The sequence below is a fragment of the Hyperoodon ampullatus genome (genome assembly GCF_949752795.1).
Source record: "Hyperoodon ampullatus genome assembly, chromosome: 5".
Lineage (NCBI taxonomy): Eukaryota > Metazoa > Chordata > Mammalia > Artiodactyla > Ziphiidae > Hyperoodon > Hyperoodon ampullatus.
The window spans coordinates 74212492-74229258 of record NC_136918.1 but is presented as its reverse complement, the minus strand read 5'-3'; the positions used below and the strand labels follow the sequence as shown (position 1 = coordinate 74229258).

General features: G+C 56.2%; 1 protein-coding gene across 1 annotated transcript in view; it reads right to left on the bottom strand.

Annotated features, from left to right (window-relative positions):
* Positions 1-649: 649 nt before the first annotated feature.
* The window catches only part of LOC307053872 (death-inducer obliterator 1-like), a gene marked incomplete at both ends in the record, with an annotated part of 29734 nt that continues 13616 nt past the window's right edge, over positions 650-16767 (bottom strand). Inside the window, 16 exon segments of the mRNA XM_079705329.1 lie at positions 650-1164; positions 1167-1205; positions 1208-1391; positions 1397-1477; positions 1479-1581; positions 1583-2481; positions 2484-3664; positions 9813-10008; positions 10817-10906; positions 11615-11768; positions 12213-12741; positions 12965-13100; positions 13364-13468; positions 13628-13744; positions 14281-14440; positions 14688-15165. Coding sequence (XP_079561455.1) covers positions 650-1164; positions 1167-1205; positions 1208-1391; positions 1397-1477; positions 1479-1581; positions 1583-2481; positions 2484-3664; positions 9813-10008; positions 10817-10906; positions 11615-11768; positions 12213-12741; positions 12965-13100; positions 13364-13468; positions 13628-13744; positions 14281-14440; positions 14688-15165 — 4967 coding nt within the window.

Below are 16767 nucleotides of genomic sequence, written 5' to 3'. Positions count from 1 at the left end.
TACACCTTTCAAAATAAATTGTTCTTTAAAATTCCACAATTTCTATGCAGATGTTGCTTTTAATCCTGTTTGGGGCTGGGGGGAACATGTAAGGCGATACCTAAACACTGAGCAAAACCAAGAAATGTGTTTTTGTTTCCTGGTTGAAATTTGTATTTCAAATTTCTTCATGACAAGAGAAAGATGCACCTGTAAGTCTGGTGTTTCTCAACATTCCAGAGACGAGCTGACACAGCCATGCACAGAAACACGCGGCCGCCTGCCCCGAACCCTGTGAAGTTAGCTTCTGGAAACAGGTATCACAGATGAGAAGATGTCAGGAAAGGTATGGCTCTGAGGTCCACTAAACTCCCTTAAAATTTACAACAGTCAAGTTATGAGAAAAGATAACTTTATACTCTGAAAAGCAATATGCTCTTGTAGATACTTTCCCATTTCAGTACATTCAAATGGACATGTTAAAGACTTCTTAGTTTTTTGTTTTTATTTAAAAAGCGTCAGAATTGTAAAGGTGTGAAATTTTGTAAGAAATAATCACACACAAAATTACAGTAATTTCTCAAGTCCAGAAGGTTCTGTCCTGTGCGTCAGCTCCCAGCTCTTTCCAAGACCACCTGCTTAGCATGTGAGCGCGGCTTCACGGGCGGCCCTAGGTCTGGGTGGCGGGGGCGGCGCCCCGCGGGGCCGCGGCCTTGGGGTCCCGGGGTCGCTCCGGGCTCCGACTGCGGTCCCTGCGGCACTCCTCCTCGCGGGCCTTGTCGCCTTCGTGGTCCCTGCTGCAGGACCTCTCCCGCTCACGTCTGCGGTCGCGGTGGCAGCTCCGTCCTCGGGCCCAGTGCCACTTGCGCTGCTCGGCCCTGCCCGCGTTGCGCTTGCGGCCGCGGTCCCACTCGCGGCCAGTGTCCTTGTCGCGGGGTTGGTCCCACTCTCGGCCTCGGTCCCAGTCCTGCTCGCGGCTCCAGGTCCGGCCGCGTTCCCGCTCCCATGGCTTCCCACGCTCCCGCTCACGCCGCCGGTCCTCGAGGGCCTGGCCCGGGCGGCTGTCGGGCGGTGGGGCCTCGGGCTCCTCCGGGGCCTTGTCCCGGGGCCGCCCCTTGCAGCCTGGGCCTCTGTACTCGTGGCCCCTGCCCTCGCGGAATTCGGCCTCGGGGCCTGGGGCCGGCGCGGTGGGTGGCTGCGCAGCTCCAGCAGCGCCCGGGGCGCCAGTTTGGCTCTGGGGTGGCTGGGCCCTGGCAGTGGAAGTGTGGAAGCACCGATTCCCTCTTCTCCGGGAAGGGAGTGGCCCCCCGGGGCCCCCCAAAGGGCAAGGGCGCCGCTGCCCTCTGGCCGGTGAACCTGGGTGGCGAGTGGACCCTCTGCTCTTCGAACCGCTGAGGCTGCATCCCCCTGGGTCGAATCCAGGAGCTTGGCCCATTGGGCCTTCAAACTGCCCAGGGTGTGGCCCCCTCGGGCCCACAAAGTGGCCCGCGGTGGGGGCTTCTCTGACCTCTGAACTGAGGGGGAGGAGGGCCACCTCGGGGTCCTTTGAACTGTGACAGCAGAGGCCTCCTCTGGCCCCCGAACTGGAAAGGCGCGGTGCCCGTTTCCCAGGAACGGGGCCTGCTCGGGCCCCTCGCTCTGGCCAGGGGGGCCCGAGGCCTCACCGTACGGGGCCTCCGGGAACTCCCTCTTCTCCCCGTGGGGGTCCTTGCGGTCTCCAAATGGAGGCGGCCCTGCTCCCCTGGGCCCGCCCACGTGGGAGACGGATGGGCCCCTCCCATCCCTGTAGGGAGGTGGCCCGTGTGGCCCTGAGAACAAAGAAGGGATGGGCCCGTTTGGGGGCCCGAATCTGCCTGGTGGAGGCCCCCCTCTCGGCCCATCGTTATTCGAATTCTCTTCCGAGAACGGAGGGACTGGCCCCCGTGGGCCTGTGAAATTGGGGCCGTGAAAGCCCGACATCCCGAGAACGCGCGGTGCAGGCTCCCGCTGGCCTCGGAACTGGGGCCGAGGCCCCCCTTTCTCTGCTGCGGTGGGGAACGTGCCGGCCCCCTCAGCCGGCCTGGGCTGTGGCTCTCTGTCTCTTTCGGTTTCAGCTGCCAGGGAGTCACGTTTTTCGGGAAACTGAGCATTTCTCTGATCCTCGTACTGGCAAGAGCCCAGAGGTTTTTCCTGACAGGCGTACACTGGACCCGAGAAAGAATCCCTTCTTCCGGGAGGGTGGAAGGTCTGGCCGTCGTGCTGCCAAGGGAAGAGGGGCTGGAAGGAGGTGCCCTGCAGCGTGGGCAGCAGCACCTCCCGGGCAGGCCTGGCCGCGCCCTCCGCGCCGGCCGCGCCCGCAGGCCCCGGGCTTTCTGTGGGCTCCCGCAGGGGGCCGTCCTGCTTGGCCGGCAGTGGGGCCTCTTCGCCCGGAGCCCACGGTGGAGGGGCTGACTCTGGCTCCTCCTGGGCTGGAAGTGGCCCCGGGGGAGCAGCGGCCCCTCCGGGCGCTACTCTGGCCGGCGGGGGCCTCGGGGCGCGGCCTCGCTCTCGTTGCTCTCCGTGGCCAGCCGCCGGGCCTGCCGCGGGTCCCGGCTCAGCCGCGCCTCGTCGCTCGGGCCCGGGGCCTGGCTGCCAGCGGGGGGCGCGGCCGCCTTGGCCGCGGCCTGCGGCTCCTGCGGCAGCAGCGCGGGCTTGGGCGGCGGCGGCGACATGAGCGCGTCCGACACCCAGAAGTGGGCCATGGAGGCCCCGATGGCCGCCCTCTGCTGCCTGAGCGCCTCCTCCTGCTCCTCCACCTGCTTCTGCTGCTCCTCGATCTGCTTGGTGAGCTCCTCTATCATCTGCTGCCGCTCGGCCAGGGAGGGCGCCTGCAGGCCAGGCCCGCCGTGCGCGTCCACACACATTCTGGTGGGCAGGTCGTCCACGGTCACTTTGGCTTCTTCTAGGATCGTCTCGTCCTCCGGGTCATAGGCCACCTCCTCCCGCTCAGCTGCCTCCACGGCCTTGTCCGCGTCCTGGCGTCTCCCGCGGTCTCCGAGCTGAGTGTCCAAGGCTCTCTCAGGACCGTACTCTTCCTCGGGGTCATACGGCCTGTCGTCTTCCTCCTCCTCCAGAGCTCTGTCTTTGGAGAGCTGACCAAACTGCTGGACAATTGGGTCCAGCAGAAGCGCCGACGGCACCCCGCCGCCGGCTTTGGCTCTCGAGTCTTGGTGGGGGGCTGGGGCCGACTCGGCAGGCTCTTCGGTGGGGGTGTCAAACGCCTTCTTCTTCCCGAAGAGAGTCTGCAGGATATATTCTAGGGGTGAAGAAGAGGAAGTGACAGAGGAAGCGGCCACCGCAACCGTCACTGACGCGGGTGATGCTGTGACAGTGTTCGTGGCTCCTGGTTTGAGCGACGACGGTATCTGTAACCCGGAAGATGAGGCCGGCGCACCTGGTGCTTCTGGAGGAGGGGCTGGGGGTGGGGGAGACCCCGGGGGTGTGGTGCTCACAGCCGCGTTCCCTGGGCGCAGCGGGTACTTGCGGGGCTTCTTTTCAGGGAGCAGGGCTGCTGGCATTCTGGGGTGGACGGCATCCATTTCTTCTTGTGTCTGAATACGGGGCCGCTTCTCCTCTGTCTTGTCTAATTTGCCAGCATTTGAAGGCCGCTGTATTTTTTGGCAGATTACTAACCCCAGTATTATGTTTGGACGCGGTGACTCAAGACCTAAAAAGCAAAACAGTTGTGCAAATTTTAGAATCGAATTGTAGCTTTTGTCCTTCAGGGGTCAACTCTGGGTGTGAAGGGCAGCGGGGGGATGGTTTCCAGAGGGAGGAGGAGGGGGAAATTCTGTGGCAAAATAGAACCAAGTGTTCGAAGACCGGCCGCAAAAGACGCAGACTGCACCGCGCACCTGCCCAGCCTGACGGGCCCACAGACCACAAAACCAAGGGCCCAATGCACACGCGCATTCGCCCAGTGCTAAAATTATTACAGGTTTTCAATTATACACAACGCTAGGGTAGAGGCGCGCTGGGGGAGGTGGGGAAGGCCAGCACGCACACACTCCAGGCCGTTCACCTACTGGGAGTGAAGCCTGTATGTACCAGGATGTTTTCTAAACAAACTCTTAGCCGTGTACCTTCATTTGCCTCTTGCTACAAATCAGGAAGGCAGCACCCCCTTTCGACTTTAACTTATGAGCTGCAATATGTAAATTAAGCTATTCATACTAAAATTAAAGGTTCAATTAAGGACCAATTCTACAACTCAATTATAATGATCAACAAAATTATACGGATCGATATAGCACACGCCCTTCGGTAAGTTCATGAGTCACTGGTGTCAAAATGACAATTGATGGGAAAAGTGATGCTGACCAAACTGCCTAAAACAAATGTTCTTGCAGGTTTAGAAAGACATTCAATGACCAGTAACTTCTCAAAAGCTACCGAACGCTCAGGTCTCTGTCAACACAGGACGTGCGGCTTAAAGCCCAAAGGTGTTCAGGACAGGGGCAACAGAGGACACACCACGTGGAGAACACGCTGGGAATTTCAGAACATTGCACAGTTCTTAAAACATAATGATTTCTTAACAAATTCTTGGTCCACACATTCTGGATTGTGGTGCACTGGACCAGGAATGCTACTGTTTCTGTACGGCTCCGCCACCCTCACAGTAATAACAAACCTGGAATACCAACAGGGGAACAGAGAAGCCCACGTCACAGATCAGTAAGTTAGGGAGAAACGATAAACACGGCACCAAAATTTTGTTTCAACAGCATATTTTAAATTAAATTGTATAAACTCAATTTACACATAAATCACTATTGTGTAAAAGACATTCATGCTATATATTTTTTGTTGACTCACTAAAAAAGAAAATCAGCACTGTTTTTCCTATTCTTTCTGTGATTTGAAGTTGATCACAGATCAAAGAGTTGTCCCTAGAAACCCTCTGTGTAGTTCTGAGCGCCTGTCACCCTTCCTAAATTCCAACAGAGATGGGGTGACATGCCGAGCACGAGGGTGGCGGATGTCCCGTCCCGCCCCCGAGGAGGAGGAAGACCTGGCATGCCAGAGGGAGCTGGGCTGGCCCAGCATCCGCATGGATCGGCGAGGTACTGCTGGCCCCCCTCCTCACTGTGCTCAGCGCCTCGTTTCACAGGCTGACATTCAAGGGCTGAGGTGCCCATGAAGACACCCACTCATGGTAAGAGGAATGGCTTCCAGAATGTCCTCTGCCTGCCCTTCTAATGACAGTGGTGACTCAGGGGAAGGAGGAGCTGGGCAAAGGACGGCGTGGACACAGGAAGGCCAGGCCCACTGCACTGAGCATGGCATCCAGATGGTTCTGCTCAGATGTGAAAGATGCTCTATCAAGTTCGCTTTCTAATCAAAATGAATTATTTTAACTTAAAATAGTAAATCTCTCACTCGCTGTAACAGCCACTTACTGAATAATTTACAGCTCACTGATATCCAGTCTGGGGCATAGTCAATAGCTCAACTGGCTCTCGTGGCCCTCTCTGGACCGACTGTCACCGACACGGCCCCAGAGCTGGCAGAACAGGTCCCCAGCCGAGCCACACGCTGGAGCGTTGGCCAGCCCCGTGAGCAGGAGCAGCAGAGGAATGTGCTCGGCCACGCGGGCGGGGGCGGGGAGGGCTGGGGAGCCCTGGCCGGGGGCGTCCTCTCAGCAGCCCAGGGCCCACGACTGTCCTCACTGTCCTCAATGCAGATGGGCTATGCTACCTGTGAAGAGCTAAACCTCTAAGGTGCCAACACCAGGGCTTGCGGCATGAATCACGTTTCAGGTCAAAGATGCTGTGTGTGGAGGCTAAGGCACTGCGTTAAATCCAGGGAGATGGGGTCCTGTCCTCGGGAGGTGTGCCAGCCCTACAACTGGCAACAGCTTTATATGCCTCCTAACAAAAAGGATACACCCCAGACTTGGCAAAATTCTCTAGACTCTACCCTTTGGGGCCACAGGCATCACAGCTGAGGGTAGCATTCAATTACTTAACATTTACATTTGTTTCGAAAACAGTAAACTCCCTGGAGACCAGCATCTAACTAAGCAGCTAGTAGTTTTAAATGCTTTCAGCTCTCAACTACTTCATCTACACACACCCGTAAGCGATCTAATAAAGCTCCAGAGTTGGAGGAGTGTTAGTTATGCATTTCCCCACTAATCTTCCCCAGGATTTGACATTTGAATTGGGCTGTTTTTGAAGCAGTCAAACCTTCTCTACTTCACCTGTGCACGTTATGGCTGCATGGAGACTTGAAATGTAACTAGCACCGTGGAGATGACTGACTCGTGGAAGAATATGATTCACTGTGCTACCGGGGTCTCGGCAGTGACCTTCAGGGAGGTGAGGGCACGTCTGGCTCCACCCCGCTCCGCACCCTCACGACAGGCGCCTGGCAAGGGCACGCTGGACACAGTCAAAGGGCTACTACCACTGGGGCGGTGGCAGGGGCAGCTTTCCCCCGAAGGCCCCATTTTCTGCCTGGGGCCCCTGTGGGCGCGCCCACTGTTGAGTGTGACCCCTGGAGAGGAAAGGGCGCCCCGAGACGGCGCAGCAGCAGTGAGCACGCTGGCTGTGTGCAGAGACAGGGCTCCCTCTGGGGGTCCGGGGCGCCGCGCCGGCTCCGCACAGGGCCTCTGTCCCATGGTTACAAGGGGGGTGCTTACTTACCGACCTGCCTTTGAGGGTAGTGGTGAGGCTTATGACTCATCAAGTAGATGAGAACTAGGTGGGAGGCCACTGAACTATCATTTCCAGACAAGGGGTACTGGTCAGACTGAGCACCGGGGTGTCGGCACCCCTGCCCGACCCCCTCCGAACTGCGGGAGCAAACGTGTCCACAATGTCCCGTGTGGTTGAAACGAGCCTTCCTAGCTGCATGTAGGTCCCCGAGTCTTCACGGTGAAAGAACGGGTCAGCCCCAGACCACCCGTACAAAGAGAGAAGTGGACAAACCCAGGGACGAGGGACAGCTGAAAAGGTGTGTGTGGATTTCCTGAGCCAAGACCCAAACCAGGATCTGTGTCCGGGTGTGTCAGCAACAGGGCCGCGGGGGAAGCAGCCCCCATGCACCTTGGACGTGGCACAGCGGGAGACGAGGTTTAGTTTTAATTAATAAACCAGCTGAAAGCTGCCCAACTATCAAATGAGGCTTTTACCCCTAAATCAACCTGGCATGCTCCACTCTTCAGTATTTACAGTGAACACCTTTTTATGGTCTGAGTCCGACAAGACAAAACGTCCACACCTGCGGGAACAGAAACTGTGCTAGAGTTAGCAACAAACATCCTCAAAGAGGACTTGGGCAGAGACCCAGCAAATACAGGGAGAAGCAGCTGCCCGCCCGCCACACTCGGCTCCCATGCAGACTTCGCCCGCTCCCACTCTTGGGTCCCTAAGACCTGAGCAAAGCCAGGGCTCCGCGTCCCAGTGAGGAGAGCGTCGTCCATCCGTCCGTCCGCCCGCCCGTGTCCAGGCGCCCCCAGCGCAGCACCGCCGCCTGCACAGCCAGAAGCACACTGGCGTCGGCTGAGGCAAAGCAAGGTGGAGACAGTCCTCCCTCACAGTGCACCTGGATGGGCACCAAGAGCTACCAAATGGTTCAAATTCAGACAAACAATGGCCAGTTTCCATGAAATATTCATTGATTTCAAAGGAGAGAGAAGCACTTTCCATTCAGCACCATTTTGCCTTTGATTACAACATCTGTACACAGCTACGCAGGAAGACACGCAGAAACTGAAGACGTGCTTTTATCTGACAATACTGCAAGTCACGGAAACGGTCTGCTGTTCAGGAAGCAGTTAAGAGTGAGGACAGAAGGCAGACACCACGGATGGAGCCAGCCTAAGAGAATGGCCCTCTCCCGGCAGTGCCTCGGAAGGCAGGTCCCTGTCCTCTGCTCAGGGTGGTCCACACCTTAGATGCCCGAGGGCCCTCGACAGGCGCCCCCCACCCCCTCGGGAGGGCCGGGCACCCTGGCCTAGGCCCAGCGTCCCATCTGACTGCTCTTCCTTCCGTGAATAAAGCCCCTAGAATTAAAAACATATATACTAAATTAAACAAGCTGAGATTTAGAAGCCCTTCGATTGAAAAACAAAGTCTTTAAAAGTTTATGGTAAAATTTCCCGTACAATCACGTTTCCAAAACCCCTCCTACTACTTTATTTTAATGAAACATTCGTTCTCTATTGTGGAGGAACACCTGCAGGCTTTTGAGCATCCCCTTCAGGAAGTGACAGCCTTGGCAATGCAGGTGGAGGAGTGATGTCCACTCCGCTGGTCATCAAGTGTGGTCACTTAGCAGATGAGGTGGGCGCCCTGCCCAGCCTTCCTTGTCCCCGTGTCACCCCGGAACACCCAGCGCGGCCCCCTCCCTCTGCCAGCCGGGCCCCAACCCAGCACTGCACCAGCTCCCGCCGCGGCTCCGACCGGGGGCTTCCTCGGTGGCCCCCGCACCCCTGCCTCCTCACCACGCCTGACCTCGTCCACCTCTGCCCCCCTCAGGGTCTGTGTGTGGCCCCGAACCTGGCAGCCCCCTGCTCGTGTGACAAGGTGCACCGGGACGGTGTCAGGCAAGACCCCATCGCGGGCTCTGCAGGTGGAGCCGTGAGAGGGGCTCCAACACGGGTGAAACAGGGCTTCGTCACCTCCCAGGTCCCGCTGCTACAGACGCGCAGAGTGTGCGTGTCACAGGATCTACGCTCACACTAGGCCCCGCACAGGCTTCCGCCCTTGTGACTGACCGGAGGCTCTTCACGGTATCGGGAAGTCGGCTTCACCACCGTCACCGCTGCCTCGGGAACACGGCGTCCAGGGAGCTGGCCGGCGCCCCGGGAGCTGCCCGCCAAGAACCTCGGCCACAGCCCTCCCTGCTGCCCGTCAGGCGGCACCGCTTTAGCGCGAGGAGTGGGACAGCCCTCCGGAGAGCTTGGCTTCTAACATGTTTGGCACTGAGACAGTTCTGTGTGTTGTGTCAGGGGACACGAGCCGTGAGGTCACGGGGACCGACCAGGACGCTGGGCCCAGCCGCAGAGCTGCCGGGGCGCGTAAGTGCCTGGCCGCGGCAGGGGCGCTGGCCATGGACACGGAGGCGCCGGGTGCGGGCGTAGCTACTGCCTGTAGAAGCAGGTGCTTCAAGAGCCCTCACCGCGGGTTACACTCAGCATCTTTTAGGCTTAGCCGTTTTGGGGGCGCCATGGACAAGGAGACACTCCCATTTAGGCGAGACTTAAGTCCCGTCAACTTCTCAGGGTTAAGGGGAGTTGGGTCCCCAGAGACCACGCCCCCCTTGGAATCACCCTTAGCTCCCTTGAGAAGCCTGAACTTTCTTTCTGGTCAGCCTGGAAATAATTCTTTAGAAGCAGCACTTTCTAAGGAATGAGTGACCAAAACGTGGTCTGCCAAAGACACGCATTCGAGCAGCAGATTTCAAAGTGCCTATTTCTAGAACTAGTTCCTGTCTCTCAACGCTATTTTTCGTTTCTCCTCAAAACGAATGCCTGCAGCCAAGAGGCTCTGCCTGACGCCTGCAAGGAGCCAAGCCCGCAGGCCAGGCCCAGGCCCCGCCCTCCCGGCACTGCCCAGCCCCTGCCAGCAACACCCTGCTCATGCCAGGCGGGCGGGCTCCGGACAGGGTTGTCCCTCTTCACAGGACTTTTCTAAGACAATGCACACCTTCCTCAGGGGACCTCCCGTGCCACCCTCCACTATCCGCTGCTTCACCCCCGTTCCCAAGTTCCGCTGCCAAAGGCCGGGTCTAGGTGAGGCACGCAGCTTGCTGGGACGGACTCCGCAGTGTGTGGGGGGGACGTGTGGGTGGAAGCCTGGGCCTACCTGGTCCCTCAAAGGGCAGGAGTTTGGAGGGGACGGGGTCCGCGGCGCTCAGCGGGATCAGGTAGAAGTCCTTGACATGCCTGCTGTTGTTTACCACGACGCCGAAGCGGCCGTGGCTACTGAAATAGGAGTACAGAGAGATGTAGGCCACCTCCTCCTCCTCCGTCGCGGGGTGGAAGCGGATCAGACACAGCTCCTGCAACAAACAGAGGGCGGGGAGCATTGACCTGCGGCCACTCGGAAAGGCAGCCCCTTCTCCTTGCACCTAAGCCCCCAAAGCAGGAGGGAAGCGAGGAGAGAAGCGACCAGCCCTGATTCTGACTGTCACAGCCCTGCTGCCCAACACATCAGAACAATGAGCTGCTGAAGAGGACACAGGCCCGAGTCTCAAGACTGCTGGGTTTGATCTTGGTTTCGGAGGACCTGCTTTAAAACTACTTAGCCCCGCTGTCCTCAACACAGAGCCCACCTCCTGGGGCTCTCGTACTGATGGGGTACTCTGTGTGCAGGGCCAGTCTGGGGCAGCGTCTGACACAGAGCTAAGTGACCACTAAGCGTGCGATGAGCTGCCCGCAGCTCCGAAACGGGAGGGCTGAACTAGACCAGGGTCATAACCCTTCTGTGACCCCAGTGAAAACCAGAGCCCCTCCCCCAAAGAGCACTGCACACGCAGACACACAGCTGCGTCCGCATCTCAGCGGTTCACAGACTCCAGCCCAGCCGCCTCCCCCGACCTCTCCTCCATCAGCTCAGACAAGAAGGGACAGAGCATCTGTATTTCTAACTCTGAACCACACACACGCCTTCACAAAGCTTCCACCGTCGTGCTACTCAGACCCCCCTTCACAGGTTAGCCAGCTATCAACTTCAACGTCCACCTGCAAACATCTCACCAACTAGAGACAGTTCAAGTATTAACGTGCAAGACGAGATGTCAAAGAAAGAGCCGTGTGTAAACAAACCCCTTCTTCCTTGGGTGCAGAGGTCAGACTGTGGGCAGGTACCTTAGACACCGAAGACCTGAGTTTGCCGACGTAATCCCAGACTGTCTTCGGGGCAATCCGTCCGCCGATGTGAATTGTGTCGGGCAGATCCTAAGTGAAATGAGCTCTGATTCAATGGCCGGTGGAACTGTGGCCGTCACAGAGAGACAGACCCCAAACTACCCGAGATTCACAACTAAGACAACTGCAACTATCCCAAACACAGCGGCAATAACTGTGTCAAATGTTGCTTAGTTGACTAACATCCGGGATTATGAGTGACCAAACCCAAGGGTGGTAGGAGGATAAGCTTCTGCTAAATAGGATGACATTTAGCAAAGTGTGTTACTGTTGTCTTTTAGGAACATACACATACAGGAAAGATCCAGGTATGTCTCAGAAGAGACTGAGCACTCTTTCTTAAGTCTGAAATGCTAGTGCTGTTTCGTTAATTTTGAAAAATAAAAGACCTGTCACGTGTGCCCCTCCACACCAGGGCAGGTCACGCGTGCCTGGCCACACCTGCAGTGGGCACATGCACACCCAGCTTTTGCACAAGCTCTAGCGGAACAAAGGGAGAAGGTAGACAAGCTTCAGCTTTGTCTGATTTCTCATTTCAATTTTCGCCACTGGCCAAACTGCGTAACCTGCTGACTCGGCCCGGCAACCCCTATTTTGCCTTCAGAGGTGCTTGTGCGTCCAGACACTCAGCAGGAAGGTGGTCACACGCCTGACTCCAGCGCGGCATCAGAGTGCCTTTGGAAAACGCGCGCACGCATGCACACGCACACACACACTTCTCTCCCTCCTGGTTCTAACCTCACTGAGATAATCAATATATCCAGAGACAGGAAACGCCTTAGTGACAAACTTCGCTACACTCTGCATGTTAATGAATCCTTTCCAAATGGTGCTGAGTTGAGACAAAAAGAGGGTGGTATCTTCTTCTGGAGGGGACTGGGACTCCGAGATGCTGTAAAACAGAACCACAGAAAATACGTGAATCTTTCTCTGCCCAAAGAATCCCCAAGATTTATTTATTTATTTATTTATTTGACGTGTTTATAAAAGCAAAGTGAATTCCTGCAAGTTTTGATAGCTTACTTTTTCAAATTAATTACCTTCATCATAATGATATGAACACATTCTGGTCAAAGAAATATAAACTATATAGGCAATAAACTGGATGGCTGTAAATTCAAATTCCAGTTTTCAACAACTATATGTCTAAGGTGATAATTAGTCATCCTAAAACTGAAGCTTTAAAAAAACGCCTTTCTAAAATAGAAAATTGAGGAGAGTTGTATATCTGAGTGGATTTCCGAGCCGAACGACTGAATCACTCATTACTGCTCCTTCTGTTCATCTGAAAGAAAGGCCACAGCTCAGCTGCTCAGACCGCACACGGGGGCAGCACCTGATGCTTGGCGACGGCGGGACCGACAGCAGGTATCTGGGCTCGGGCAACGTGGACGGCTTGATCAAGATGGACTTGGGCACCGTCACGGAAGTCGGCAGAGGCTTCGGGACATCCTGTTGGGGCTCTGCTGGGTGGGCGCTGCCTGGGCGGGCTGCCGAGGGAGCCGTGCCCGTGCTCGGCCTGCCTGGTGCAGTCCTGGGGTCTCGGCCGGACACCGTGACTGTGGTGAGCACTGCGCCGCCACCAGGAGCCAGGCAGGGGGCGCCTTCCAGGGCGGACGGCACGGGGTGGCCATCCTCTGGAGGCACCAGGAGGGATTTTCCCTCCAAATGGGCGCGAGCAGGGCTTTCCAGGTCTGGCTCCAAGGTGTTTTCAGGCAGAGTTTCTGGGGCCGCATCATCGGCTGAGCTGAGAGCAGGCTCAGAGGCAGAGCTGTCACGCTTGGACTCTGAGTCCTCCTTCTTGGTAGAAGTTGACCACTTTTGTCTTCGCAGAGCTGGCTCATCTTCCGACGATGGAACCTGACCTGGAGAACAGAAGGCAGGCCTTCGTGAGAAGTCCCACACATTGGAGAGCAAAGCCTTCCCATGGGTAGACAGACAATCACTGCTTTAAAACAACAACACTATAAAGGGAGGGGCTCACTTCCTAAGCTTGAAGAAACGATTCTAGCCTTTCCACTGTGTGACTTGGTTTGAATGCAGCCATCCTGAGAAGGGTCTCCACAGTCTCCCCCCAGATCTGCTCACCTGTGCAGATCTTACAGTTCCGGTCAAAGAGGTGCGTGCGGTGCTGCCCGGTCGTGTCCTGCAGCGTGCCGCCGCCAAGGCCCAGCAGCGGTACCGCGCTCCTCTCGGGGGCCGCCCGCACCGATTCTTGCTGCCCCTAAAGCACAAGAAGCAGAGGAGGTCATGTCTTTCCCACCCCCTCTCCAAATGAGCAGCACCCATGGAAAAAACATCTCACGTGATTAAGAACCACTGAAAAAAGAGGAAAAGGACTACTGAATACAAGTCCTCGAGAAGCAATACAACTACACACACTTGTGTCAGCTCAGTGTCTTGCCCAGTAATTCAGGCACCTAACAACGCCTGGAACGGGATCATCTTTGTCAATTCTCGTGAGCACTGGAAATCCTAAACGCTTACATCACAATCTGATACTGGTGGAGAATCTTCCATATCGGGAATAGTTTCTGGTTTAACGGTCAGCTTCTTAGTCTCATTATGCAAGTTAGTTCCGGACTCCATCACCTAAGATGAAAAAGACAGACAAACGTAAACCCTTAGCCCTTGTTTCCCAAGGGGACTCTCTCATGCCAACAGGCTATTAATTCACTCTGGGGTGGGGTTGGGGGCGGCGTTGGTGTCAGGCTTCTGGCATCCGCAGCCGCCTCTCCCGTCGGCACACACAGGATTGGACGATCTCTCTTTCCACATGGAAAGCCCTTTGGAGACAAGTTCTTCTGGCTTCATTCTCACAAGTTTTGCCAAAGAGATTTCTTCACGCAGAACACGATGGAAGAGCCCCTGTAAACAAATATCTCTTGTTCACTCGTTCAAAACCCTCTAAGATACTAGAGAGGATGTGGAGGTGGGCAGCAAGGCAAGCCTCTGCCCCGCGGCAGGACGAGGGCCCGGAGCCTCCCATCGATGCTTGGAGAACAAGGGCCCTGAATTCGGGCACCTCATCTCCAGTATCCCACTGCACTAACCCTGCTACAAAGACCACTTCACAGAAAACACAATTGACTGAAGAAGGTACACTGTTAGGGACAAAGGTAGAAGAAATCCCTTCTGCCAGGGGGTTAACAAGGCGAAATGGAAAGTCAAGAGTATGTGCCCTGCTTCTAAACACAGGCAAGAGGTCAAGAGGCCGATCCAGACAGCGTGGGCCCCGGCAGGCACACAGGCGCGCAGGTGGCAAGAACCTCAGCTGGCGAGCGCCTGGCCCCACGGGAACAGCATGCCACTCACCCGCAGCCGCAGGGGGACCCAGTGCCCTAACCCAGGCCTGGGCAGCCCCTGGCCAGGACTGCCCCCGCTCCTGACGGTCGGACACGCACCTGGTTGTTGGGGTCCTTGAGGTTGAACATGAGGTTGCGGTACTTGCTCTTGTACCGACTGTCTGTGACTCGGAACAAGTTAAACATCTCCTTCTCGAGGTGCAGTGCAATTTTTCCTACTTCATTTTCTGTCATGATTAAGTCATCGCTGTCAGTGACTCTAGATGGAATGAAGAAAGCCCCACGGTAACTGCTGCACTTACCATGCCACATGGGATCTCAGCTCCCCAACCAGGGATGGAACCCCGGTGCCCCCTGCAGTGGAAGCGTGGAGTCTTAACCACTGGACGCCAGGGAAGTCCCACATGGGACATTTTTCATAAACAGCAGGGCCATCGTGAAACAACCACCCTTTACGTGGAAAACTTTCCACTTTAACAGATAAGAAACAAAGTGGAACAGCCTACCTTTTCCACAAGATCTCCTTCAAGGAGCGTCGTATGTTTTGCCAAATTTGAGAATTTGGCTGTGACGAGGCGGGCCGCGCGGGGCCCAGGCGTCCCGGGGCTGGAGAGGCCAGGGGAACCGAGGTGGTCCCAGGCTTCCTGATGGCGCCCACCGAAGCAGCGGAGCTGGGGAACTTTCTGGAAGCAGACGTGGCAGCAACAGGTGCCAGCCTTGCCTGCTTGGCCGAGGGAGCGCTGCCCGAGTGGGAGGGGGCAGCCGAGAGCCACGGCCTCTTGGGGATGGTGCCCTTGAACCCCGGTGGCAACTTTTTGATGGCCGGTTTGGCTGCCACCGCGTTTGCAAAAGGAGGGGACTTCTTTGGAAGGAGACTTCTGGGCGAGGGTGGCTTGAGGCTCCCCGAGGAGCCTGGAGGAGCCACCTTCTTCGGCACCGCCGCCACCGCCGCCTTGGCCTCTGCGCGTCTGTCCTCCTTCACGGCTGAAAGGAGAGGGGCCGCTTAGTGAGGCAGGGGTGCAGGGGACCCCACACAGCATGTGCACCCGAAACCAGCAAAGCTAATAACCAGGCATCACTGTGAGACACATTTAAAGAGGATTTTTAAAGTAACTGTTAAATTCAGAAAAGGAGTGTAAATAGGGCTACCAGCAACATTTACGATAGTGAACATACTTTGTTTCAGAGAGAAACGCTTTAGTATTAAAACATTTACTCCAACCGATAAACCAGTAAGCTATCAAAGGCTTGATGTGAACCGTTAGCTTAGCTTGGAACTCCAAGGCCAAATTTCGCTGTATCAAGAGAAGGCATAGATTTCAAAGACCACTCGCATGGAGAGTCCCAGTGCAGTTTTTGGTGAACAGGAGCTTAGAAACTCTTCCCAGGGTGGATCAGACACATTCGCTTCGAATGCATATCCAAGCCCCACCTCGGGGGCCCTTGGGGCACTGGAAGGACTAGCGAGAGTCCACCCTGGGGTTAGGGGCTCACAGGTGCTCATCGTCCTCTTGGACAAGAGTCAACTGGACACGGTTAATAAATATAGAGAATGTTGGCAGAGAACTGCAACATGGGGGGAGACCAGTTACTTTTACACTAGGAGCTCGGTGGCAGGAACGCCACCTGCTGTCATTCACATTCCCATTCACACCCCTCTAGTAGCAGCTCGCTATTGGGTAAGACAGTAGGTTAGCACTTTTAATGCAAACAAGGATTACAGCCCAAAGCTAAAATGAGAATCTTTATGCCAGTACTTCGTATGGACTGATTCCACTTAATCCTGTATCAGACCATCAGAATTACAGTCAGAGGCAAGCAAGGAGGTTCATCCTAAGACCAGTCCCTCGGTCTCAGGGGCGGGCGGCCCAGCAGACGTCCATGGGGAGCCGTGACGGAGAGCTGGGGCGTGTTCCCAGATGGCCCCGCTCAGGCCCACCGCCCAGAACGTCTGGGACCCAGGGCAGAACGGGGTGGGGGGGGCAGGCAGGTCCAGGGAGCAAGCCAGGAGAGCACAGGGACACCACCTAGGGCCACGTCACACAGGACCGACGGAGAAGCCGCCTCCCCAGGCGCAGGCTTTTCTCAAACTACCCACAGCGCAATGAGCCCCCACATGCTAAACAGGAGACTTCGAGATGCTCTAGCAGCCTTCCGATTTTACACAGGGCTTGAACACCCACCAATGCCAGTCGGCTGCCGGTGCTTCTTGCAACTGTCCTAGTGAAGCAGGGAGAAAATCTGAAGTCCGGGGACAGAGGTGAGACCCTGTCTACAAATAAGGCCTGACCCCACAAGAGCCCCCAAGGCGTTCACAGCCTACACCCTGCGTGACCATCCTGGCCAAGGGCCGAGCGCTGCCCTCAGGACTGCCTTCCTCCAGCACTGGTCAGGCCAGTTCAGCCACAGGTGTTAAAAGCCCAGGGACCGCAAGAGTTTTCCATTTCATAGTACAGGTGAAATTACCTATGTTTAGAAACTTTGCAACAGCGCTACACACATCCAAAACTTAGAACCGTGTCAGAAGTACTTCATTGTCATCAAGCAACCATCCTGACTGCAAATCTCCTATTTTCATCTCACAGA